The sequence below is a fragment of the Phocoena sinus genome, chromosome 6, assembly GCF_008692025.1.
Source record: "Phocoena sinus isolate mPhoSin1 chromosome 6, mPhoSin1.pri, whole genome shotgun sequence".
Taxonomy (NCBI): domain Eukaryota; kingdom Metazoa; phylum Chordata; class Mammalia; order Artiodactyla; family Phocoenidae; genus Phocoena; species Phocoena sinus.
Genome location: NC_045768.1, coordinates 56,456,752 through 56,483,945, shown reverse-complemented (window position 1 = coordinate 56,483,945; position 27,194 = coordinate 56,456,752). Strand labels below are relative to the sequence as shown.

The 27,194-nt window shown below is 38.7% G+C and overlaps 1 protein-coding gene across 7 annotated transcripts in view; it reads right to left on the bottom strand.

Annotated features, from left to right (window-relative positions):
• The window catches only part of RIC1 (RIC1 homolog, RAB6A GEF complex partner 1), a 175,707-nt gene that overhangs the window by 34,092 nt on the left and 114,421 nt on the right, over positions 1-27,194 (bottom strand). For all 7 annotated transcript variants that reach the window (XR_004350264.1, XR_004350265.1, XM_032634229.1 and 4 more), the window contains 11 exons: positions 26,413-26,616; positions 21,464-21,502; positions 21,033-21,143; positions 20,078-20,167; positions 19,307-19,467; positions 18,208-18,343; positions 13,470-13,586; positions 12,250-12,978; positions 2,915-3,073; positions 2,696-2,832; positions 573-859 (listed from right to left, as the gene is read on the bottom strand). Coding sequence is in view for 5 of the 7 variants with exons in the window: in XM_032634229.1 (XP_032490120.1) it covers positions 573-859; positions 2,696-2,832; positions 2,915-3,073; positions 12,250-12,978; positions 13,470-13,586; positions 18,208-18,343; positions 19,307-19,467; positions 20,078-20,167; positions 21,033-21,143; positions 21,464-21,502; positions 26,413-26,616 (2,170 nt within the window). In the remaining 2 variants the exon portion in view is untranslated. The remainder of the gene's footprint in view (positions 1-572; positions 860-2,695; positions 2,833-2,914; positions 3,074-12,249; positions 12,979-13,469; positions 13,587-18,207; positions 18,344-19,306; positions 19,468-20,077; positions 20,168-21,032; positions 21,144-21,463; positions 21,503-26,412; positions 26,617-27,194) is intronic.

Below are 27,194 nucleotides of genomic sequence, written 5' to 3'. Positions count from 1 at the left end.
GTTTTAACGTGACATGAAGTTTCCAAATGCCATAATAAAGGTTTGTTTGAATTTTCATAAGTGATAATAATTACAACAGTCTTCTGTAAAAGACCTGAACTAAAAAAACTTTTTTCTTTTATCAAAATACAGTTTCACTTTGTCCTCTCGTAATTTAGAAGATGGCCCAAGCTCTCAAGATGCATTTTTACCATTTCTCTGGAATGAGTCCTGTCAGATAAGTCACAATTTAGCTCATTTTGAGGTCTGTGATTAATAACTCCTTCCTACAAAAAACAAATGTGGGAGCTTCTATGTTCAGTCAATGCTCAACTTGCTGATCATTTGATACAACAATTGGCTGGATTTATAAATTAGACTTAAAGGTCATAAGACCTAGAGACGTATGTTCTACTTTATTTACATCCTTAGTCAAATGGTGGATGTTCCAAGTGATGCACCAAAAGTTAGCTTTTATCTGTTGTGACCTTGGAATGAAAAGACTTCCTTGAATATCAACTAACAGCAAAATGTCTACATATTTGGAGCAAAATACAATCCTCCCTGTACAAGTAACACAAAGCCTACATTACCTGTTCGGTATTTTCCATTTTTGAAAGGAGAACTGAGAGAAGAAGCTGGGATGATGGGAAGTGGCCATAGGAAATCTTTGTGGAGTCTCTTCAGGGCTAACACAAAGTTGTCTACTCGGGCAGCTCGGGTACGTTCCTTGCATAGCCAACTAATTAGTTCAAAGCCCAGCTGCGCTGCAAAGCAGCCGAGATCCTTTAGCCGAACTTCTTCTAAGAGACGCCGGGCATGTCTCCAGAGCATCATATCAATATACATGTTCTCAGCACAGTCACTGTCTTTGCTCCATCTGTAAGTGGGAACACAAGAAAGCTACAGAACAATCTTCACTGGAGGACTTCAAATACTTTTATGAAGTAACACTGAAACCGCTGACACGGAGGTAAGACATCTAAGATCTAATTCTGATTGAAGCTAAAGTATTAGGGCTTCTCCATGTGATACCACAATCTATTAAACAATACCTGGATCATAGTAGCCTCTTAAAACATATTTGTATAATGAAAACATAGAATAGGAAAGAACAGGAGACTGACTAAGTCAAACCAGGAAGAGGATGGTAGCTGGATAAAGGAAAGAAAGGGAGCAAAAAAATGCTGTATTTGGAAAGACCAATGAAAAGAGGGAAGATCAGAGCAAAGGAACTAACGAGAGAGAAGCACACTGAAATGAAGTCTCTTAATGTGAGTTTTACAGACACATCAAAACGGATTTTTAAAAATTAACTGCTAAATATATTCTACTGTCCCTTATTCATGTGAACTGACGTGGTATAACTGGTCTGGTCACTGGGTGACGGGGTGCTTTCAGCAAGAGGCAGTATTGGAGCAGGACTGCCTAGATTCAGATCTTGGCTCTGCCACACATTAGTTGTACAAACATAAAGCAAATTTATTTTTCTGGGCCTCTGTTTTTCACCTGTGTAATGTGGAACAGTATCTACCCATATGGAGCTGTTGTAAGGACTGAAAGACCTACACATGGAAATGCTTAGAACCGTGCCTAGCACATAGTCAGTGCTTAGTATATATTAGCCAGCACTTTTAAATTCAGGGGCATGGCTGAGAAGCTACTGTTTGCCTGGCAATTGTTTACAATCCTCCATGGTTGCATTTAACTTGTTTATAGTCCATGACTGTGTGTGTGTGTGTGTGTGTGTGTGTGTGTGTGTGGGTGGGTGGGTGGGTGTGTGTGCATGCTGGGAATGGGGCTGTATTAATGGCTGTGATAAGAAAAAGCAGTAAAACATCACAATAAAAAATGTTCAATAAGCTCTCACTATGTGTCAGGCACTGTAGTAAGAATACACACAGAACCAAATAACACAGGAAGGAATACAAGGACCTCACAAAACGGAGGAAATTCTATTTTACAATGTTCAGTATGAGTTCATAGTTACCTCTCAGGAGAAATAACCCATCTACGTGTAATGTAGGTTTCAGGCTCCAGGATACACTTCTTTTTGGCTTCCACTGTTTAATGACTTCTCCACTCAAGAGTCACAGGAGAGTCAAGTACATGAGAACTAAATTTTACTTTTTGTCAAGAGGTATAGTTGGAAAGAAGGGTAAAACTGCTGACTGTAAGAAGGCTTTTGTTTTGTTTTGTTTTTTTTGCGGTACGCGGGCCTCTCACTGCTGTGGCCTCTCCCGTTGTGGAGCACAGGCTCCGGACGTGCAGGCTCAGCGGCCATAGCTCACGGGCCCAGCCGCTCCGCGGCATGTGGGATCTTCCTGGAGCAGGGCACGAACCCGTGTCCCCTGCATCGGCAGGCGGACTCTCAACCACTGCGCCACCAGGGAAGCCCTGTAAGAAGGCTTTTGAATTATCTGCAGATTTATCTGTCTTCCTTTTTATTCTGGTCCTCTATTATCAGAGGTAATTTAAAGTTAGTGGCATTCAGCATGGGCACACCAAGATCTACTCCAGTACAAAGGGCAGAAACTGTACAAAGGATAAAGAAGTGAACTTTGGAGAAAGAAAAAAGGGAAGCCTTTTGGGAATGTAAAAAGGAATTGCAATTGGATCAAATAGTTGTTTTCCCAAGATGCAATTTTACAAACACCCTGAAATGCAATGTGTCGCAGAATGCCCTAAAACCAGTAACGGCTCTTCATTCTTTTACCTTTTTCCAGAAGGGCCAGACGGCATACTTAGTGTTTTCTGTAAGCTGAATTTACTAGCAGGTACATTTTCAGCTGACTGGGATAAACTGATGCTTCGATTCCTGAAGAACTCAAATCCACCACTTGAACTGGGTTCCTATGATTACACACCATACAATTAGAGGAAGATGCCACGTGGGTGTAATAGCCTAGAGAAGCTGTGCAATTCTGCAACTAACCTGAGCTGTAGGTGTGGATGGAGGTGTCTCAGATTCTCCAGAGCCAATGGCTTTAAGAAATCGAATCATGTGTCGACACAGGTCCCATTTGCTTTGTTCCAGGGCTGTGTTGAACAGAAGGGTGGCATGCTGCCTACTTACTGCTGGTACTTCCATGTTCTAGAAAAACAACCAAGGAAGACAAGAATTCCTTTTATACTACAAATGACTTGGGAAGATATAAGCAATTCTTTATCTCCACGGTTCCCTAAACCCAGAGAAGTAATGCAGCTACAACAATGGGAATAGTTTAACAGTAAAATTAAAAGAAGCATTAAAAAGTACCATACAAGGAAAAGTGAGGCAAATACTCTGCTGGTGTAATATAATTTATGATTTCTTGAACTCCCATTATTGCCAGGTATCTTACATAAACCTTACATATTCTTTCATTTCTCCTAGTGACTCTCAAAACATGTATATCATTCCCATTTTACAGATGAGAAAACTGAGTTAAATAACTGTTGAAGATCAACAGAAAAGAATATAAATTTGTCTCCCTGACTCCAAAAAAGCTCAGGTCTATTTCCTGCGACAGACAGTTTTCTGAAAATGTGACTAAAAAAATCTTTGCTTTAGGCAATAGTATGTAGCCCTGCTACACAATGAGCATTCTCTGTAATTTTTTCACAAATTTAAACTTGCTGCTTGCCTTGGCCTTCATGGAAAGGTGCCTAACAGGCAAGTTCAACTGTAATTATTATCTGTCAATTCACAGCAACTTAGGAATTCTGATCAAGTTTCTAATTTCATTGCTTGGGAGATCACTGAAAGTCTAAGGAGTGACCTAAAACAAAACACAGCTGCATTTATTGTTTGTTTTTATGACTGTGTGGCCTTTTAAGAATACCCAAGGAATCACAGAATCTCGGGGCCACTTAGCTTCTGCCTGAATATCCCCTCTGGTTTCAATCAGTTGCCATGAAGCAAATAAACTGACAGGAAAACTGCTTCAGGCAGAATTTCAAACAACGTTTATGGTTAGCTTCTTTAATCAATGAAAACAACTCTGCAGTAATTTTAAAGAACTTTTAAATGTAACCTATCAAATTCACATCAGACTAATAGGAAAGCAAACTATCAAGCCCTTTTGTCAAATGTATAATGAAACAAATTTTCAGGAGTCTCAAAGAACCCATTATTTTCAGAAAAACTGTGTGATTACTGCGGCAGGTTTGGGTCTTCCCTGCTTGCTATGGGGAGCCTAATGTAAGGTACTCTGTTGTAACCCACATTCTAATCAGAGTCCCCTCAGCAATTCCACACTATAAGGAAAGAGATTATTGTGGAGAGCTTAGACAAACCCACTGATATTCAAAATAATTCTTTATTATTATGTTTCTTACATATTTCAATAATCTTCTGTAATATGTGCATATCATTATATGTACTATGATATATAATATGTATATATGTATACATACACTTCTTCAGTATTATTCAAAATAATACTGTAAACTCATTAATTTGTTTTAGGCCTATTTATGGACAAACAGGATTAAAAAAACACAACCCTGCAATGTTACTTTATGATAGTAAAGAAATTTTCTGCCGTCATATGGTAAGATTGAGTTCTTCAAAAGGAAAGATAAGAACTGAACAGAGGAGGAGAGGGGGAAGATGGCGAAGAATAAGACACAGAGATCACCTTCCTCCCCACAGATACATCAGAAATACATCTACACGTGGAACAACTCCTACAGAACACCTACTGAACTCTGGCAGAAGACCTCAGACCTCCCAAAAGGCAAGAAACTCCCCCACGTACCTGGGTAGGTCAAAAGAAAAAAGAAAAAACAGAGGCAAAAGAATAGGGACGGGACCTGCACCAGTTGGAGGGAGCTGTGAAGGAGGAAAGGTTTCCACACACTAGGAAGCCCCTTTGCGGGTGGAGACTGCGGGTGGCGGAGTGGGAAGCTTCGGAGCCACGGAGGAGAGCACAGCAACAGGGGTGTGGAGGGCAAAGCAGGGAGATTCCTGCACAGAGGATCGTTGCCGACCAGCACTCACCAGCCCGGGAGGATTGTCTGCTCACCCACTGGGGCGGCCGGGGCTGGGAGCTGAGGCTCGGGCTTCGGAGGTCAGATCCCAGGGAGAGGACTGGGGTTGGCAGTGTGAACACAGCCTGAAGGGGGCTAGTGCGCCACGGATAGCCGGGAGGGAGTCCGGGAAAAAGTCTGGAGCTGCCGAAGAGGAAAAAGATTTTTTTTCCCCTCTGTTTCCTGGTATGCGAGGAGAGGGGATTAAGAGTGCTGCTTAAAGGAGCTCCAGAGACGGGCGCGAGCCGCGGCTATCAGCGCAGACCGCAGAGACGGGCATGAGACGCTAAGGCAGCTGCTGCCGCCACCAAGAAGCCCGTGTGTGAGCACAGGTCACTATCCACACCCCCTTCCGTGGAGCCTGTGCAGCCCGCCACTGCCAGGGTCCCGGGATACAGGGACAACTCCCCCAGGAGAATGCACAGCACGCCTCAGGCTGGTGCAACGTCACGCCGACCTCTGCCGCCGCAGGTTCGCCCCGCACTCCGTGCCCCTCCCTCCCCCCCTGCCCCGGCCTGAGTGAGCCAGAGCCCCCAAAGCAGCTGCTCCTTTAACCCCGTCCTGTCTGAGCAAAGAATAGACACCCTCCGGTGACCAACACGCAGAGGCGGGTCCAAATCCAAAGTTGAGCCCCGGGAGCTGTGCGAACGAAGAAGAGAAAGGGAAATCTCTCCCAGCAGCTTCAGGAGCAGCGGATTATCTCCACAGTCAACGTGATGTACCCTGCATCGGTGGAATACATGAATAGACAACGAATCATCCCAAATTGAGGAGGGGGACTTTGAGAGCAAGATATATTATTTTTTCCCCTTTTCCTCTTTTTGTGAGTGTGTATGTGTATGCTTCTGTGTGAGATTTTGTCTGTATAGCTTTGCTTCCACCATTTGTCCTAGGGTTCTGTCTGCCCGTTTTTTTTGTTTTCTACTTAAAAAAATTTTTTTTCTTAATAATTATTTTTTATTTTAATGACATTTATTTTACCTTACTTTATTTTATCCTCTTCCTTTCTTTCTACTTTTTCTCCCTTTTATTCTGAGCCATGTGGATGAAAGGCTCTTGGTGCTGCAGCCAGGAGTCAGTGCTGTGCCTCTGAGGTGGGAGAGCCAACTTCATGACACTGGTCCACAAGAGACCTCCCAACTCCATGTAATATAAAACGGCGAAAATCTCCCAGAGATCTCCATCTCAACACCAGCAGCCAGCTTCATTCAACGACCAGCAAGCTACAGTGCTGGACACCCTATACCAAACAACTAGCAAGACAGGAACACAACTCCACCCATTAGCAGAGAGGCTGCCTAAAATCATAATAAGGCCACAGACACCCCAAAACACACCACCAGACGTGAACCTGCCCACCAGAAAGACAAGATCCAGCCTCATCCACCAGAACACAGGCACTAGTCCCCTCCACCAGGAAATCTACACAACCCACTGAACCAACTTTAGCCACTGGGGACAGACACCAAAAACAACGGGAACTATGAACCTGCAGCCTGCAAAAAGGAGACCCCAAACACAGTAAGATAAGCAAAATGAGAAGACAGAAGAACACATAGCAGATGAAGGAGCAAGATAAAAACCCACCAGACCTAACAAATGAAGAGGAAATAGGCAGTCTACCTGAAAAAGAATTCAGAATAATGATAGTAAAGATGATCCAAAATCTTGGAAAGAGAATAGAGAAAATGCAAGAAACATTCAACAAGGACCTCGAAGAACTAAAGACGAAACAAGCAACGATGAACAACACAATAAATACAATTAAAAATGCTCTAGAAGGGATCAACAGCAGAATAACTGAGGCACAAGAATGGATAAGTGACATGGAAGATAAAACAGTAGAAATAACTACTGCAGAGCAGAATGAAGAAGAAAGAATGAAAAGAACTGAGGACAGTCACAGAGACCTCTGGGACAACATTAAATGAACCAACATTCAAATTATAGGGGTCCCAGAAGAAGAGAAAAAGGGACTGAGAAAATATTTGAAGAGATTATAGTTGAAAACTACCCTAATATGGGAAAGGAAATAGTTAATCAAGTCCAGGAAGCACAGAGAGTCCCATACAGGATAAATCCAAGGAGAAACATGCCAAGACACATATTAATCAAACTGTCAAAAATTAAATACAAAGAAAACATATTAAAAGCAGCAAGGGAAAAACAACAAATAACTCACAAGGGAATCCCCATAAGGTTAACAGCTGATCTTTCAGCAGAAACTCTGCAAGCCAGAAGGGACTGGCAGGACATATTTAAAGTGATGAAGGAGAAAAACCTGCAACCAAGATTACTCTACCCAGCAAGGATCTCATTCAGATTTGATGGAGAAATTAAAACTTTACAGACAAGCAAAAGCTGAGAGAGGTCAGCACCACCAAACCAGCTTTACAAAAAATGCTAAAGGAACTTCTCTAGGCAGGAAACACAGGAGAAGGAAAAGACCTACAATAACAAACCCAAAACAATTAAGAAAATGGGAATAGGAACATACATATCAATAATTACCTTAAATGTAAATGGATTAAATGCTCCCACCAACAGACACAGACTGGCTGAATGCATACAAAAACAAGACCCATATATATGCTATCTACAAGAGACCAACTTCAGACCTAGGGACACATACAGACTGAAAAGTGAGGGGATGGAAAAAGATATTCCATGCAAGTGGAAACCAAAAGAAAGCTGGAGTAGCAATTCTCATATCAGACAAAATAGACTTGAAAATAAAGACTATTACAAGAGACAAATAAGGACACTACATAATGATCAAGAGATCGATCCAAGAAGAAGATATAACAATTGTAAATATTTATGCACCCAACATAGGGGCACCTCAATACATAAGGCAAATACTAACAGCCATAAAAGGGGAAATCGACAGTAACACATTCATAGTAGGGGACTTTAACACCCCACTTTCACCAATGGACAGATCATCCAAAATGAAAATAAATAAGGAAACACAAGCTTTAAATGATACATTAAACAAGATGGACTTAATAGATATTTATAGGACTCTCCATCCAAAAACAACAGAATACACATTTTTCTCAAGTGCTCATTCTCACTCATTCTCAAGTGAACATTCTCCAGGATAGATCATATCTTGGGGGCACAAATCAAGCCTTTGTAAATTTAAGAAAATTGAAATTGTATCGAGTACCTTTTCCGACCACAACGCCATGAGACTAGATATCAATTACAGGAAAAGATCTGTAAAAAATACAAACACATGGAGGCTAAACAATACACTACTTAAGAACGAAGTGATCACTGAAGAAATCAGAGGAAATCAATAAATACCTAGAAGCAAATGACAATGGAGACACGACGACCCAAAACCTATGGAATGCAGCAAAAGCAGTTCTAAGAGGGAAGTTTATAGCAATACAATCCTACCTTAAGAAACAGGAAACATCTCAAATAAACAACCTAACCTTGCACCTAAAGCAATTAGAGAAAGAAGAACAAAAAAACCCCAAAGTTGGGCTTCCCTCTTGGTGCAGTGGTTGGGAGTCCACCTGCTGATGCAGGGGACACGGGTTCGTGCCCTGGTCTGGGAAGATCCCACATGCCACGGAGCGTTTGGGCCTGTGAGCCATGGCTGCTGGGCCTGCGCATCCGGAGACTGTGCTCTGCAACGGGAGAGGCCACAACAGTGAGAGGCCTGTGTACCGCAAAACAAAAAAAAAACCCCCAAAGTTAGTAGAAGGAAAGAAATCATAAAGATCAGATCACAAATAAATGAAAAAGAAATAAAGGAAATGATAGCAAAGATTAATAAAACTAAAAGCTGGTTCTTTGAGAAGATAAAAAAAATTGATAAACCATTAGCCAGACTCATCAAGAAAAAAGGGAGAAGACTCAAATCAATAGGATTAGAAATGAAAAAGGAGAATAACTGACACTGCAGAAATACAAAGGATCATGAGAGATTACTACAAGCAACTCCATGCCAATAAAATGGACAACCTGGAAGAAATGGACAAATTCTTAGAAATGCACGACCTGCCGAGACTGAACCAGGAAGAAATAGAAAATATGAACAGACCAATCACAAGCACTGAAATTGAGACTGTGATTAAAAATCTTCCAACAAACAAAAGCCCAGGACCAGATGGCTTCACAGGTGAATTCTATCAAACATTTAGAGAAGAGCTAACACCTATCCTTCTCAAACTCTTCCAAAATATAGCAGAGGAAGGAATGCTCCCAAACTCATTCTATGAGGCCACTATCACCCTGATACCAAAACCAGACAAAGATGTCACAAAAAAAGAAAACTACAGGCCAGTATCACTGATGAACATAGATGCAAAAATCCTCAACAAAATACTAGCAAACAGAATGCAACAGCACATTAAAAGGACCACACACCATGATCAAGTAGGATTTATCCCAGGAATGCAAGGATTCTTCAATATACATAATTCAGTCACTGTGATACACCATATTAACAAATTGAAGGATAAAAATCATATGATCATCTCAATAGATGCAGGGAAAGCTTTTGACAAAATTCAACACCAATTTATGATAAAAACCCTGCAGAAAGTAGGCATAGAGGGAACTTTCCTCAACATAATAAAGGCCATATATGACAAACCCACAGCCAACATCGTCCTCAATGGTGAAAAACTGAAACCATTTCCACTAAGATCAGGAACAAGACAAGGTTGCCCACTCTCACCACTCTTATTCAACATAGTTTTGGAAGTTTTAGCCACAGCAATCAGAGAAGAAAAAGAAAGAAAAGGAATCCAAATCAGAAAAGAAGAAGTAAAGCTGTCACTGTTTGCAGATGACATGATACTATACATAGAGAATCCCAAAGATGCTACCAGAAAACTACTAGAGCTAATCAATGAATTTGGTAAAGTAGCAGGATACAAAATTAATGAACAGAAATCTCTGGCATTCCTGTACACTAATGATGAAAAATCTGAAAATGAAATTAAGAAAACACTCCCATTTACCACTGCAACAAAAAGAATAAAATATCTAGGAATAAACCTACCTAAGGAGATAAAAGACATGGATGCATAAAATTATAAGACACTGATGAAAGAAATTAAAGATGATACAAATAGATGGAGAGATATACCATGTTCTTGGATTGGAAGAATCAACACTGTGAAAATGACTCTACTACCCAAAGCAATCTACAGATTCAATGCAATCCCTATCAGACTACCACTGGCATTTTTCACAGAACTAGAACAAAAAATTTCACAACTTGTATGGAAACACAAAAGACCCCAAATAGCCAAAGCAATCTTGAGAACGAGAAACAGAGCTGAAGGAATCAGGCTCCCTGACTTCAGACTATACTACAAAGCTACAGAAATCAAGACAGTATGGTACTGGCACAGAAACAGAAATATAGATCAATGGAACAGGATAGAAAGCCCAGAGATAAACCCATGCACATATGGTCAACTTATCTTTGATAATGGAGGCAAGAATATAAAGTGGAGAAAAGACAGCCTCTTCAATAAGTGGTGCTGGGAAAACTGGACAGGTACATGTAAAAGTATGAGATTAGAACACTCCCTAACACCATACACAAAAATAAGCTCAAAATGGATTAAAGACCTAAATGTAAGGCCAGAAACTCTCAAACTCTTAGAGGAAAACATAGGCAGAACACTCTATGACATAAATCACAGCAAGATCCTTTCTGACCCACCTCCTAGAGAAATGGAAATAAAAACAAAAATAAACAAATGGGACCTAATAAAACTTCAAAGCTTTTGCACAGCAAAGGAAACCATAAACCAGATGAAAAGACAACCCTCAGAATGGGAGAAAATATTTGCAAATGAAGCAACCGACAAAGGATTAATCTCCAAAATTTACATGCAGTTCATGCAGCTCAATAATAAAAAAAACAAACAACCCAATCCAAAAATGGGCAGAAGACCTAAATAGACATTTCTCTAAAGAAGATATACAGACTGCCAACAAACACATGAAAGATTGCTCAACATCATTAATCATTAGAGAAATGCAAATCAAAACTACAATGAGATATCATCTCACACCAGTCAGAATGGCCATCATCAAAACATCTAGAAACAACAAATGCTGGAGATGATATGGAGAAAAGGGAACACTCTTGCACTGCTGGTGGGAATGTAAACTGATACAGCCACTGTGGAAAACAGTATGGAGGTTCCTTTAAAAACTGCAAATAGAACTACCACATGACCCAGAAATCCCACTACTGGGCATATACCCTGAGAAAACCGTAATTCAAAAAGAATCATGTACCAAAATGTTCATTGCAGCTCTATTTACAATAGCCAGGAGATGGAAGCAACCTAAGTATCCATCATCGGATGAATGGATAAAGAAGATGTGGCACATATATACGATAGAATAACACTCAGCCATAAAAAGAAACGAAATTGAGTTATTTGTAGTGAGGTGGATGGACCTAGAGTCTGTCATACAGAGTGAAGTAAGTCAGAAAGAGAAAAACAAATACTGTATGCTAACACATATATATGGAATCGAAGGGAAAAAAAAAGCTCATGAAGAACCTAGGGGTAAGATGGGAATAAAGACACAGACGTACTAGAGAATGGACTTGAGGATATGGGGAGGGGGAAGGGTAAGCTGTGACAAAGTGAGAGAGTGCCATGGACATATATACACTACCAAACGTAAAACAGATAGCTAGTAGGAAGCAGCCACATGGCACAGGGACATCAGTTCGGTGCTTTGTGACCACCTAGAGGGGTGGGATAGGGAGGGTGGGAGGGAGGGAGATGCAAGAGGGAAGAGATATGGGAACATATATGTTTAACTGATTCACTCTGTTGTAAAGCAGAATCTAACACAGCATTATAAAGCAATTACGCTCCAATAAAGATGTTTAAAAAAAAAAAAAAAAAAAAAAGGGCTTCCCTGGTGGTGCAGTGGTTGAGAGTCCGCCTGCCAATGCAGGGGACACGGGTTCGTGCCCCGGTCCGGGAAGATCCCACACTCCACGGAGTGGCTGGGCCCGTGAGCCATGGCCACTGAGCCTGCACATCCAGAGCCTGTCCTCCGCAGCGGGAGAGGCCACAGCAGTGACAGGCCCGCATACCGGAAAAAAAAAAAAAAAAAAAAAAAAAGAACAGAAAACATGACTGTAATAGTTCTTTAAACACAATCACAGTGCCAACACAGGACATTTGCCTTCCGTTTCCTCTAGGTTTACGCTCAACAATTCTTATACCTTTGTAAGAAGAGAATTGTTACCTGTAAAATAATAAGGTACGAGGCAGCAGTATCCAAATCCTGAGCCATCAAACATTCCTCAAACAAGTCCTTGGGGTTTCCAACGGCTGCAAAAAGGTAATTCCACAGGGCATATTCAGTCTTCCTGGCACAATGAACAACTGTCTGCAGGAAGAGTGGGAACTCGGTGATAAATTTTGCCACAGTGGGAAGCAGAGGGTCGGGAATGGGCTCCCGTGAGGTAGCTTCTTCTTCCAGCACTTCATGGAGCATGAGCTCCAGCACGTGAGGAAAGTAAGGTAACGCGGCACAGGACTGGGCTAAGAGCAAGGCTTGTTCCCCAAGGTTCCTCACCAGCAGCTGACGTAGAATGTGGTGGAGGTAGATCTGAGAGGTTCTCTCCACAACACAGAAAGGGAAGAGCACCTCCAGCTGTTCCCTAGCACTGTTCCGAGTATACAAGGAATCATACAGTACAGTGTCATTGACAGCACCAAGGACTAATGCATCTTCAAACAGAACAGCCAGGGGGTAGATATTTATGTGGAAAGGCAGCATGATCCGCTGGGACAAGAAGGAATGGGGCTTACGGTGATCCCTAGGGAAGAGAGGGAGCCAGACTTTCATCCCTGAACCTCCACAGCTCAGCCAGAGGGCCTCCAAAAGGTGACGCTTTTGTTTATTTGCTCGACACGTGGTCCAGACATTTTCAACAGACTGGGCTAGTACAACAGGAGGACAGAATGGCAGCTGGAGAAGGAGAGACAGAAATCAGTTTTTCCCCTATTAAATTTGTAGATTCCTAAGTTTTCCTAGGTACTAGTTTCCCAAATCTTTCAAAATGACAGTATAAATTTTGAGGAAAATTAGGGGAATTTATTTAGAGTCAGAGTTAATAATAGTACCCTGCCTTTCAAAGTATGTGTATTTAAATCTAAATAAAACCCCAAAAGAACACCCCCCACCCCAAGGAACTTCACCAATTTATCCTGTTTTCCCATTAGAATTTGTAAATAATAATGCCTAAGCAGTAACATCCGGCATACAGAGCATTTTATTATCATTTTAGGATCTCATCTTCCACCCTTCACAAACAGTCTTGTACCCAGAGCCTTAAGACTTATTTTATGTACTTACTCACTTTTCAAATCACAAGATAATACTCTCCTCTTAAATTCTTTTATTCCTTCATCCTCCTCCCATACATTCTTAACGTTTTAAATGACTTGCACTTTACTCACAAGTTTCCTTTGGTTAGTGTTACTGTCCTTCTCCCGGATCTGAGGGCCTGATCTGTCCCTCTGCATCATGATGAGCTGTCCTGCAAGATTCAGCATAATGCTCTCTGCATCACGAGCCTGAAAGAAAAATAAATTGTATTTATAAAAATTAATAGGTATGTTTTCAGCATTTCCCTTGCCAATGCATAAGGTTTACAGTTTAAGCAAACAACAATATTGAGTGTGTACTATGTACAGTCATTCTGCTAGGCTCTGTGGAAGTACAACGAGCTGTCTGGCTAGGGTAGAACAAGCTTAACACAATGTAATTAATGAACAATGCAAGTGAATATAAAATTGAGGGCAGAGCTGAATTATCCTGGAAAAACTAAAAGACCTTCAGAAGTTCATAAAAATGAGACATCACTTCAGTGACCTGGCCGGCACAGCTAGACAGGGCTTAAAGGATGAGGTGGGACTTGAAAGGTGAGGTTAACCTACACGGGTGGGAGAAAAAGCGTTGGTACTTTAGTTGAAGAATGCAATATAAATGACACAGGTAGGATAAAATAGTTCTACTGGGAAAGTGAGAACAATCTGGCTAAATTAGGGATGTTATGAGAAAAAATGCTGATGGTAACAGACCTTCAAAGAGGACTTGGAAAGTCAGGTAAAAATATAGCAGGAAATAAGCCACCATGTATGGTCCCTGAATAAGGGAGTTATTAAAAATTCTGAGTTATTCAGGATGGATTACTGAGGAGAGGAAGATATCATGGGTGGTGACTTCAAGAATGAAGGAAACAGGGGCTTCCCTGGTGGCGCAGTGGTTGAGAGTTCGCCTGCCGATGCAGGGGACGCGGGTTCGTGCCCCGGTCTGGGAAGATCCCACATGCCGCGGAGCGGCTGGGCCCGTGAGCCATGGCCACTGAGCCTGTGCGTCCGGAGCCTGTGCTCCGCAACGGGAGAGGCCACAACAGTGAGAGGCCCACGTACCGCAAAAAAAAAAAAAGAATGAAGGAAACAGTCTGCCTTTTTATTAAGGAAAATTTCAATCAAACCCCAAAGTAGAGAACCTAGTATAATGATTTTCACTGAACCCTATCACCCAGCTTTAAGTTTCAGGAGCACTGTTTTAAAATGAATCTCAGACATCAAGTCATTTTCATTTGTAAAGAGGAAAAAGCATTTTGATTAAAACAAAAACTTACTTATATTCTAGACATGAAGGGTAGAAAAAGAAAGCTGAATCAAAGATGATTTCAGGGAACTGAATCTAGGCGAGGTGCTACAAGTTAGGAGGAGAAAATAGTTTAGGGAAGGGAAACTGAAGAGTTTCCTTCTATTGCCCATTTTAAATTAGAAAGAATCTTAAGACTTTCAAGTAAAAACGTTGTGAGAGATGACTTAACTGGAGATGAATACCAGAATCATAACCATAAAGGCAAACCTGGTAAGCTGAAGGAAACAGATGAGTTTTCTGAGGCAAAGTATATGGGAGGCAAAAGAGCAGAGGGCCACTGTCTAAGCTTTTGAAGGCAAGAAAAGAAATCGAGCATGATGTCACAGACCAGAGAAGGAAAGAGTTTTAAGAAGGAAAGGATGATTATTCAAGGAAAGGATTATTATTCAGAAGACATGGATTATGTCCCAGCTTTGACTCTTGCTGGCTGGATGAATTTAAGCTGCCGATATCATTTAGGGTTTGGTAAAGAAAACAACGGTCACCCTATGTATTCTACTTGCAAAAAATATTCAGATATATGAAATGCTCTTTTGCACTGCTCTAAGACACAAGGGACTGTGTATAAAGAAATGGCAAAAGGGTACAGAATACTCACAGGCTCTGTTATTCTTTTTTGCTTTAGATCATATCCAGGTAGGTAGTAAGCATGATATGAACTGCTGTTAATTTACAAAGTAGAAATTTAAAAAATAACCCTACAAAATCTCCAAGCAACTGTCACAAAACTCAAGAATTTTATTTGGAAAGAAATCTTCATTTCCCCACTTAGCACATAATGACATGAAAACTAAAAATTGAACATCTGTCCTAACACACGAGAAAAAGCAAATAACTTGGAGGTAAGAGAAGGAAAAATGGAATTTAAAAGCTATGTGGGAATTATAAGCACTAGAGAGTAGAGGAAAAAGGAAAATGAATATGCAATGCCAAGAATCAAACAATATGACTGCTTGGGGACTGGCATAGGGACAAACTCCTCAAACACTTCAAAAGACCTAAAGAGCATTTACTGAAGTTCACTAAAATCTGATTAATGTTCATAATGACCACTTTTAAGTTTTAAGATGGTAAATTCACCACTACATTTTATACTACTTCATTTTTTAAAAAAACAAAATTCTTTTTTTTCCTTCAGCTCTACGTGCAGTCAACATTTTCTACTGATAATATTACAATACGTACGAACCCGTGACCACAACAGCCCTCGCAGGCAACTTTAATGAACTTTTCAGAAACTGACTGTAACATACAAGCAGGGACTACATGTATCCTCAAAATCCTAAATTTGAAGGAACCCAACATACCATCTCTTACCCTAAAAAATCCCTGGTAGATAATTCTCATTGGAAGCTTCAGAGACAAGGTGCTCACCTCTCTCCTGAGTGAAGGCCACCTTACTGTTGAACAGTTCTTACTGCTAGTTTTTTGTTGTTAAATCAAGACTTGCTTTGCTTTAAATCTTGGTCTTCCCTCTGTGCAAGATGTAATTAGTCTATTTCCTATTATATTTCAACTCACTTCTTAATCTGCTCTTTACCAAGTTAAGTATCTCCTCTTTGTGAAGGGCCCTCTTAAAATGGGGCACCCAGTATTACTGATGCCACTGATTGCCTAATAGTATTATCTAGGATATACAAGGAGTCCTTTTTTTTCTAATATGACAACTTCAAACATGATCAAAAGTATGTAAAATGTACAACAAACAGCGCCCCCTTATTCCCATCATCCAGATTCACAACTATCAAGGTTTGCTCCACCTATCCCTCTTTTCTTTTTACTTATTTTGCCAAAGCATTTTAAAAGATACCATGCCATTTTACCCGTATACATTTAATAGGCATCTCTAAAATATACGGATATTTGCTTATATAATCACAACGCCAATATCACATCTAAATGTAATAAAACTTACAACTATTCCTTAGTTCACATTTAAATACTGCAAATTGTTTCAACAGTGTCTTTTTATATATAGCCTATTTGAATCAAGATACAAATGAACTTACGCATGCATTTTGTTCTTATAGCTCGAAAGTCTTATTTAGAAGAATCTTTTCTTTTTTCCCCCACATTATTGACCTGCAGCTTTCCTATAAAATATCATTAAACTAAACCTCTTTCCCTGTATTTTCTGTGAATAGAAGATGACTCTATAAGCTTGATTCAGATCAGGCTCAATGTTTTTGCTAGTAATTCTTCACGTGAACTTCAGGTTGCTTCACCCCAGGAAGCATGCCACATCTGGTTCTCCCACTTTTAGTGATGCTAAAATTGATTAATAAGGCTTGGGCATGACAACTTGATACCTTCATTGTAAAGTTCCCATCAACCTTTCATTGGTTTCATCCAATGATCACTGCCTGAATCACTCATTTCTTCACGGGCTGCAAAATGGTGATTCTTAAATTCTTACATTCCTTCCATATCTTTTAGCTAGAGTTCTTCTGTAAAAGATAACTTCCCCTTATCAACTAGGACTATCTTGTTACATGAAATAGAGTTTGCAGAGAAAAATGGGACCTGTATTTCACAGGCACTCAGTGGAAGTGCCTTAATAGGAAGTAAAAGACAGACTGGGCAGACAGGGATGACAAATAAATCCACACAGAACCTTCCTTTGAAAATGGGTTCCACATTGACATGAAGTTTGGAAACCAGTGGTATAATGGAAGGAGGCTTGGAATAGAAAGTTGTAATACCTGGGTCCTGGTGACACTGCTACCTACACAGCTACTTTAACCAGAAGCTATGGGATTATCCCTTCTCTTTGTTCATAATTAACTAATCATGGAGTCCTCTATATGTCATATTCCTTCCACTTCTTTCCATCTTCTTTTCCCTACCCAAGTTCGGGCCACAGACACCATTCACCTAGATCATTACAGTGGCCTTTCAGCTGCTCTCCCTACATCCAGTTCTGTCCCACTCTGTTTCATTTTCCTCCTTTGTAATGTTTTCTCTAACATTATAAAGCTTAGATCTAATAACATCCAGCTTAAAACGCTTTAGACTTTAAGACAAACTCCAAAGTCCGTATTATCAATAAGACTCTCATCCTCTCATACTCTATGTTCCAGTCACTGAAATTTCTTCCAATTCCCTGAATGCGTCATGTTCTCTCTTATCTATGGGCCTTTGAATACCATTCCCTCTGCCTGAAATTCCCCTTCTTTACTTAGATAACCGCCACTTGTTCTTCAGGTTTCAATTTAAATGATACAGAAATCTTCTGTGATTGCTTAGACTACTCCAGGTTTTTGTTATACACAGTAAGCTATATTACTTTTTGGTATACACATCACAATTGTAATTAATTATGTATGTAATTATTTTTTTATAGTATGAGCAGAAACCATGTTTGTTTAGTTTGCCACTGTAACCCAGCAGCTTCATGCAAGGCAAATTCTAGACATTTAGTATGTATTTGCTGAACAAATAAATAGTTCCTAAAATCAAATTAAAACACAAAAAACTGAAATGAAAACTCTAAGAGCTCTGATAATAGAATGGTACCTGCTGTGGCATTTTCAAGGTGATTCCATTCTCTGTACTCACTGATGTCAGAGTGACAGATACTACCAGGAAAGGGTGGGGAATGTAGCGTGACATGGAGACTTCCTGAAGAACTTGGATACCAGCAGTATTTGGACTGCAAAAAAAGAGAAAGAAACCCATACACCTCAACAACAATGCTAATGAGGTTTTTTCCTTTTCCACTACTAATAGTATGAGATTTTATGTTTATGGGCCCAAATGCCTTCTACCTATCATTTTCTCCTCCCCAAGTATCCTTTAAACAGCAGACCAACAAGGTTGTGGCATCCAAGAATACATCTGGAAATGAGGGAGAGAAAAAAAGGGAGTAAGATGTAGAAAGGAAGAAATAAACTGGGAAGAAGCTATAGGCATAGCTTAGTCAGTTGAGAAATGGTTGAGAAAGACATGCGTTCTGAGGCTAGTAGATTTATTAATTTTTATTTTTATATTACTCCTCCATTATAAGCTACTTCAGCAAATATGCACTTCATAGCTGTTTAAAAAAAGAAACAAAAACCATTTGAGAACAAAATAAAACTCAAGAAGAATGGTCTAAACGCCGCAAGCCAGCGAGATGCCAAGAATATAGGTAACACGCAGCTCCAACAGGTCTGACAGTTTTTCCTTTCCCAGACTACAGTCATCTATCTCAGTTAAAATATGAATGAGTCTTCTAAGGTCATGCTTCCTCAGGCCTTAAAGCTGTAAACTCCTACAAATTTCCCCAAGTTTCTAGAACACCAGGATAGTTAGTAACCACTTGTTTTCAAGATTGTGAAAAAAAAGTTAGTATTTAAAGCTTTACCCCATCCCGAGCTAGATTTTTCTCAAATGAGTCCAGTAAGATTAGCTGAAGAAGTTGGTACAGGCTCTTTAATTATTTTGGTAGCTAAAAAATAACTACTATATGAATATCACTAATTAAAATTCCTTGCTTTTTTAACTCCTAAAACAAAGGAAACTAAATATAAAATTAGAGTAACCGTTTTGAGAAATAAAAACTACAGAGGAAACATGATAAATAGGAGCAAAAAGTGACACAAAACACAAAAAGTGTCACACGTTATATACTTACCCATCAGATTTCCTTTCAATACTGTAAAGGCATATTGAACAGTCTGCTCTAAATACTATTACCATGTCCCGGAAGACACTAAGCAGTAATGTTTCTGCTTGTGTTTTGGTGACATGAGCAAAAGCATTGTCCAGATTTGACGTTCTCAAGTATACTCTGAGCTATAGAAAACAAAAATAAAGAAAACTGTAAAAACAAGATACCTACCATGGATGACTGAATACCTTAGACATGCTGTTTTATTATCTACTGACTTTTTTCAAGTAAGAGGAGTTAAAGACTAATCTGAGCATTAATAACAAATGGATGTTTATATTTTGACAGGGTAGGCTCATTCTACAAATAACTAAAAGATGAAGTGATCAAAACTGTGATGTACTATTATGAGATACTCCTTTTAGACCTGCGCATTTAGACCTGATACAAGGAGATCAGTAGTTTCTCAAAAAATAAATAAGTTAATAAATCTCTAAGGACAGCTATCTTTATAAACTTCTCAACTTTTAACTATTTTTTATTATTTACAAACTTTATAGAGAATGTCTAATGGCTAAACTCCTTAGAAAAAGTTATCACAGAAGTCCTGATTACCCCTTTAAATTTTTAAGTAACCTGAAATGAAAATCCCATTTGTTAAAAATGCCAAATTCTTGATTAAAAAGTAAAACGTTTTGTTCATTTTCAATAGGTTATTTTTATATAAAAACCAAACTGTGCTTAATATCTTTAAAATGTAAAAATCTTGTTATTTCTGAGAAAGCAAAAACATACCTCCTCTTGATGATCACTTATGTTATAGCATGCAAGGACAATAAAATCATTCCACCAGGCTAAGCCACCTGTCACAATCATATTTTGCTCCTTAAAAGAAAATATAAAAAACATATTTACATTTATTCCTGCCAGTAACAGACTTGTAAAATAGTCCTAATCAGACAATGAAAGCTCTAATTATTTCTGCTCTACTCTCTTCCCGCCCCCCTCAACATTAAGTATTACTCTAGGGCCTTTACTAATAATGATTCACATCCTACTTTGAAAGAAATAAATATTTCTGTAAGACATAAAATACATCATTCAAAATAACTGGGTACCATGTAGCATCATTATTCCACATTCAACAGACCTTGGTTTAAATTCTGGGTTTATCATTTATCAGCTGCTTGACTCTGAATCCTAGTTTCTCTTTTATAAAATGGTGAGTAACAATAGTGCTCTCATTGGGTTGTTATGAAGAACAATGAGATAACATATGTGGAAGTGCCCGGTACACAGTAGGCACCTATTAAATGTTAACTTCCTTCTTTTCCTCCTATTTGATTCTTGCAAAATCCAACTGCATATGTTTGTATGCTACCCAAATATTTATGTCATACACAGACAAGCAGGGAATGATCTCAAATTTTGTGGAGATTTATTCCGATCATATCTGATGAACTCTACCTGGAATGTAAGAGTAAATCCTCAAGTTACAGGATTATAGTGTCTCATCTTAACAAGAATTAAAAACAAACCAACTATCTCAATACAAAATCTTTTATCAAATATCAAGTACTTTATCAGAACTGACCCTTAGTATAATCCAGTGTCACTTTTTAATATTTTTACTTTTTAATTTTTAAAATTTTACTTTTTAATAAGTAAACAGTGGTTTACTTTATACTTATTTCATATTGTAGTTCTCTCATACTTTGAGAAATAGGTTTTTAATTTCAAAAAGACTAACCTGGGTAATGTTTCCAAAAAGCTTCCATTTTTTGGTGAGTAAAGAGTAATGTGCAAAACCAAACTTGCCAACCACAGCAATATTCTGTCCAAGCTTATCAATAGCTGAAAACTGATTAAAAAAAAAAATTAAGAGCTCTTCCTTGAGTTTTTTAATTAGGCGTAAAGAGCTGAGGATTATGTCAGGCAAGCAGACTATTAATAAACATTTGCTAAGAGAATTAAATGTACAATGCTAAATTCAAAAATCTTAACATTTATACATGTTACATTTGACCAAATTATAGAGTTACACTAACAATGTACAAGGAAGCAAGTACTGAAATTTTACTTTTATCAGTGCACCCACTGAAAGGCTCAATTCCCAGAATACCTCTTGCAGCAAATGCTATCCAATGAAAGTTAACACTAACAAAGTAACAAATAACTCACCCGTATAGGCCAATTGCTCTCTAGATAGGTGCTGGAAATCTATAGAAAATAACACATCAGTTTGGTAAGACTTCTGAAATATATTTAAAAGTAAAGCACGTAAAAGCATTAACATCATAATATGAGATTAATTTTCTTATAATGTTTAAAGTGCTCCCAAATAGGGCTTCCCTGGTGGCGCAGTGGTTAAGAATCTGCCTGCCAATGCAGGGGACACAGGTTTGAGCCCTGGTCCGGGAAGATCCCACATGCCGCGGAACAACTAAGCCTGTGTGCCACAACTACTGAACCTGTGCTCTAGAGCCTGCGAGCCACAACTGCTGAGCCCACGTGCTGCAATTACTGAAGACCGCGCGCCTAGAGCCCGTGCTCCACAACAAGAGAAGTCACCGCAATGAGAAGCCTGCGTACCTCAACAAAGAGTAGCCCCCACTCACCGCAACTAGAGAAAGCCCGCACGCAGCAACGAAGACCCAACACAGCCAAAAATAAAATAGTTTTTAAAAAAGTGCTCCCAAATAATGAGTATTAACACTAGCAGCCAAGTATTTCACAACTCCTGTCTTAACCATTTCATTATATGTTTCTAGACATCAGGCTTTCCTCTTTTGTCTCTACACTGTTTTTATTTGATTTAAATTAAATATTGAACACTCAATAAATACAGAATGACAAAAGATATTTAGAGAAGCATCTACTAAGGCAGCCAAGAATTGTGTAGATGGAACAGTTTGGGTCCGCTGATATGAACCATCCCAAAAAACCCTTATCTAATAAAATCAGAGCCTCAGCAAGAGTTTTGTTTATGTTTTTTTAGTAGAAATCTCTTTTATTATTTTTACATTTTTCTAATAAAAAAGCAATGCATGCTTATAAAATTTAAACAGCATAAAAGTACACAAAATACAAAGTGAAATTCTTCTGTTATATCATTGCTATCTCTAAACAAACAGCCATATATATATATAAAAGTGTGTATAAGCTACTGCTTTTTACTGGGGTGCTCAACTTATTCACCTACAAGTACTTTTAATATATTACAGATATTAACTCTTTATCTGCAACATAAGCAATAAACATATCCTTCCATGCCGTCTGTCTTACATCTTTGTATACACAGTGTCTTTGTGTCACTCTGAGAATTTTAAACTTGAAAAATCCTCTGTGAGGTATCAATGTAGCTTAAGTCTAGCTTTACTGAGACTGTGATCTGTCTATTAGCCTGCTGAGTAAATAGCTTTTCATGAGCACATGGTGAATGCAATGCGAAAATTAACAGAACAACAGAATAAAGGAAAAATCTTCTGTTCCTGGAATAAGAGAACCTTCAATTTAATTTAGTTTCCATTTACTCAAAGAAAAATGATTACATATTTAAAAAGAGAAAGCCAAATTAAAAAGCCAAGTAAATGCAATCAAATCCAATAAGATTCTTTGAGTAATGTGAAGACAAAGCAAAAATCAAGTGAAAACATCTGTATTAACCTTGATAAAATTTATTTATAAAACTATTTTTGTTAGACTTCACTTATTATCCAGTAAGTCAACCTAAAATCTAAGTAAATTAATAGCTTTTAGTACATTACGAAGTTCTTAACCCCAGTGCTGGTTTGTGGAAGCCTACCTTACAGAATTAAAAATAACTGTGTCAGGATAGATACGCTTGAAGAATGCTTAACTTGTATCTTAACAGGTATGTTGTACTATTCAGGCCAACCAGTAAAATTTACTATGATGGGTGGAATTAGTTCAGAATAATGATAATCTGAGGTAATCATCAGGTGGCGAAGTAAAATTTGAAAGTAGTTTTGTAGGATGCTGTAAGTGAAATTCTTTTTTTGGATGAAGAAAATAAAAATAGTCACTTGAAGAAGGATGTTCCTGGAGCACAACTGAGCTAGCTATCCATGACACTAAACATCCCACCCCCCACTTTCCCCAAACCTTAGTGTTTCATAAGTATTTGTGAGATGTGTGGGCAGGTAAAGTGGGAAGTGAGATCTCACTGCCAAAGTGGACTCCAACATGAAGAGTTTCTAATCATGGGAACCAAGGTTAACTTATCATACGATCACATTCTGATGACTATCTCTAGGAGAAAACAAATTCGTTTACCCTCCAAAAGTATATGAGATGCCACAAATAGCAAATGGTTTACTTTCAAAACTTAAAATGAAGCTTTATTTCTCATATGGTTTTGTGTCTTGAAGATGCTATGAAATAAGAACAAAAACTTGTTTTTGCCCCAGGAGATGTATATGTTACCTGAACTTTGAGTTCCACTCCTAATACTGAGAACAGGAAATGGCAGAAGTAAGAAAAGAGGCAGCTAATGAATAATGAAGAAACTCAGGTTAGGAATGCATAGTCAGGGCACAAAAGTCATGTCATACCACTGGGAAACTCAGTGCTAAGGTACAGAATCTCTACTCTGAACATCTTAGGATTTTTCAGTCTCTCGGAGAACCTAAATCTACCTTTTTTCCCTTGAAGTCATTCTGCTAAAACCATGTCTCCTACCTAGCCTACTTTCTTCTGTAACTGGTGAGACTGTGAGGGCCATCACCCTAGGAGATATGATCTGTGCCAAATACCCAGAACATTTGATACACGTTGTAGGAATGAGAGCAAATCATTTATAAATGAAATAGCCTTTACAATCCTCTTTGTTGACCTCCCTAACATAGAGCCTGATACATTACCCTGCTTCCGACAAGTATGTATTTGTGTTATTTTTGTTAAAGGAGAAAACATGGTTAACACAGAATCTTCTGACCAGGAAACTAACGAGTGTAAGGTAGAAGGCTTAAACAAACAAAAAAAATCCAGTAGTCTAGATGAGGAACAGACAGAGCAGAATTCGTTGGAGCTCATGTGATGAACTCTAAGCTGTACAAGAAGCATACAAAGTATAAACCACGCAAACAAAGCCATTGTGATGGAGGATACGGGCACTTATTCTAGACAAGAGCATATGTTGAAGGGGGAATTAAACAGGCACTCACGTTTCTTCAGGGAATACTTACTAATGGCTAAAATGTCTGGAAGTTAAAAGCATTAACATTATATGGACACTGTAAACCACACTACCAAACGAACACCACCACAATGCTGCATTGACTCTTGTGGCTGGAGGGCCAGCAAACAAAGCATAGGGCACCTCCAAGTAAAAAGAATGTCAAATAGGCACATTCTCAGTTTTATATCAAGGTCAGCAGTATATTATATGCTTCAACATTTAGTACCTAGGTTTTAAAACAGGTTTGATTATTACTTTAATTTATATTATGGTAAGGATAGAGTCTGCCACTATTCTGCTGTGTGACCTTGGGCAAGTCACCTAACTTCCCTGAGCCTCAATTTCCTCATGTATAAAACCTAGTTGGACTACATGATTGCTAAGGTCCTTCCAGCTCTAAAAATTCTATGAGTCCATTATAACTTAATTTGGGGGGAGTACAACTCTAGCATTATTTTTATTAGTTTTAAGGAAACTGAAAAAATTACGTAAAGCTAGACTTAAACAAGTTTATCTTTCTAAATATTTTAGATACCTAAAGAACAGGATGACAGAAGAATCTTGCTAGTATCTACTTTGCCTGAAGTTGTAAAATCAGTGTTATATGCTTCTAATATGGGATACTTTATAGATGGCTACGAATCACAGAATCACTGAATTTTTGAGCTGGAAGGAAATTCAATTTTTGTTATTGCCTGATGGATTTTTGAGTTCCAGACCTACCTTCTTTGATCCTCTGCTCTACTTGGCTCTCTGGCAACACAGACCTGGCTAGGCAGAACTGGCATTGATGCTAGGTCAGTGTAGAATGAATAGTTCAAAGTATGGGGAAATGAAAATAGCAGAGAAATGGCTATAGGAGAGAAGGGAGCAGTGGAAAATTTTAGTCAAGGAAGTAGCTGATGCAGTTTTATTTAATAACTGTTACTAATTATAAAATGGTATGCACATTGTTTTGATTTTATGAATTTCTTAATGTAAGTTAAATACATTTTCTTTTAGTGTATACCACATGTCAATGTAGGAGATATTCCTCCTTCAATTTTTCACGCAATGACCAATCTTATGTCTCTCATTATCTCCACTCAAAGTCAACCGAAAATAACATGGGAGCTGAAGTAAGCTAGTAAGGTAAAAGTACAGAATGTAGAAGTAAGACAAAGAATTGTGGAAATAGAAAATGACTAAAAGAAACTAATCCAAGAGTAGGCTCTGATGTACCTAAGACACTCTGGCATGAAAAGTGGGAAGAAAACACTCAGGACTTTGAAATGTGTGTGAAAGTTTCTTTCAAGAAACTTCAATTTACTGATTTACCCAAATTAATTTTATTTGGTATCGAAACTCAGAATTAATTTCTATATTAAATGTCAATGTATCAGAATTACTAAAAGAAACTACTAATTTAATAATAATCTGATACAAGATTGAGTAATAATAAAATTATTAACACTAAGGTTCTAGACTAATCAGAAGTCTGCAATTTGGGTCCAAATTCAGGCAATTAACCTCAATGTGTCCCCATTAGGACTACAAGGTCAGCTGCACAAGGTACGAATCAATATTGTCACTTTTCATTAAATTACTACACTTTAGCCTATGCAAATCCAGAGCTAAATTTATACCAAAAATAGGCTGGAAGTAAAATAAACAGTCTTGCACAATAAGAGGACAAAGCATAAACTTCTAGTTTTTTTTAACTATTCACTTACTAATGGACTTAAAGCAGGTGGGAATACAATCTACATCAGGTGGAAAGAAAGAAGACAAGAGGACAAGAGCACAGAACAGCAGAAGAGAGACATGACAGTCAAAAAGTTTACAAAGTTTCTCAGTTTTCTAAAGCAACAAATGAAATACTTAAGTATCTGCTTCAGGGTGCTGTCTTACCAAGGACTAAGTCCACAGTCAACAGCATCTGAAGACTTACCTGCACTACATGCCAATGCCGATGACCAAGTAAAGTGCTTAAACTCTGAGACTCTGAACTGCCAGCTGCAAACGGGCCCTTTTCCTGACTGGGCTTATGATCAGAGTGTGCCGAAGTACTCCTGGGATTCTGGGTTTGTGAGGCCTCTCCACAGTTCAAGTACAATCGATCTTCCCCCTGAAGCAACACTTGCTCTTGGTTACTCTAGATGAGGGAAAAAGGAAGCAGAGGGGAGAGAAGCAAATAAAAACAAGTTAGTGTAAGGTAGGGGAAAGTAAGTAATACATCAATTTATTTTTATTGTTGGAAATGTACCACACATCTCAATGCTGATTTTCCTCACAGAGGACAAGACTACCTAATAATCTCACACACTGTTATATTTAACAGACAACATTTTAGTGATTACTTCCCAGTGTAAATAAAATCTTTGTTAAAGTCTGTTTTATCATACAGATTCCAAAACATGCCCAGGGCAATGCTATGAGAGATTTTCCACCTGAAAACTGAATAAGACTACTCAATGTCTACAGTTTACAAACTAGTTTCATATAAGATACCTCATGAATGGTAGTAAGAAAACATGTCTGGTCAAACTGTTTGTGTGTATACGCTCATCCGTGTGCCCACATGGTAAGAAGAGGGAGTGGATTACAAACAGGGATAACTGGATACAGGAGAATCTTTTAAATCATGGGGAGGAGGAAGAGTGGCCTACATCTGTGGTCCTGGTTCAGAACAATTCAATAATTGCTTGGTGAAAGCCTGGTTAGTACCAAGGA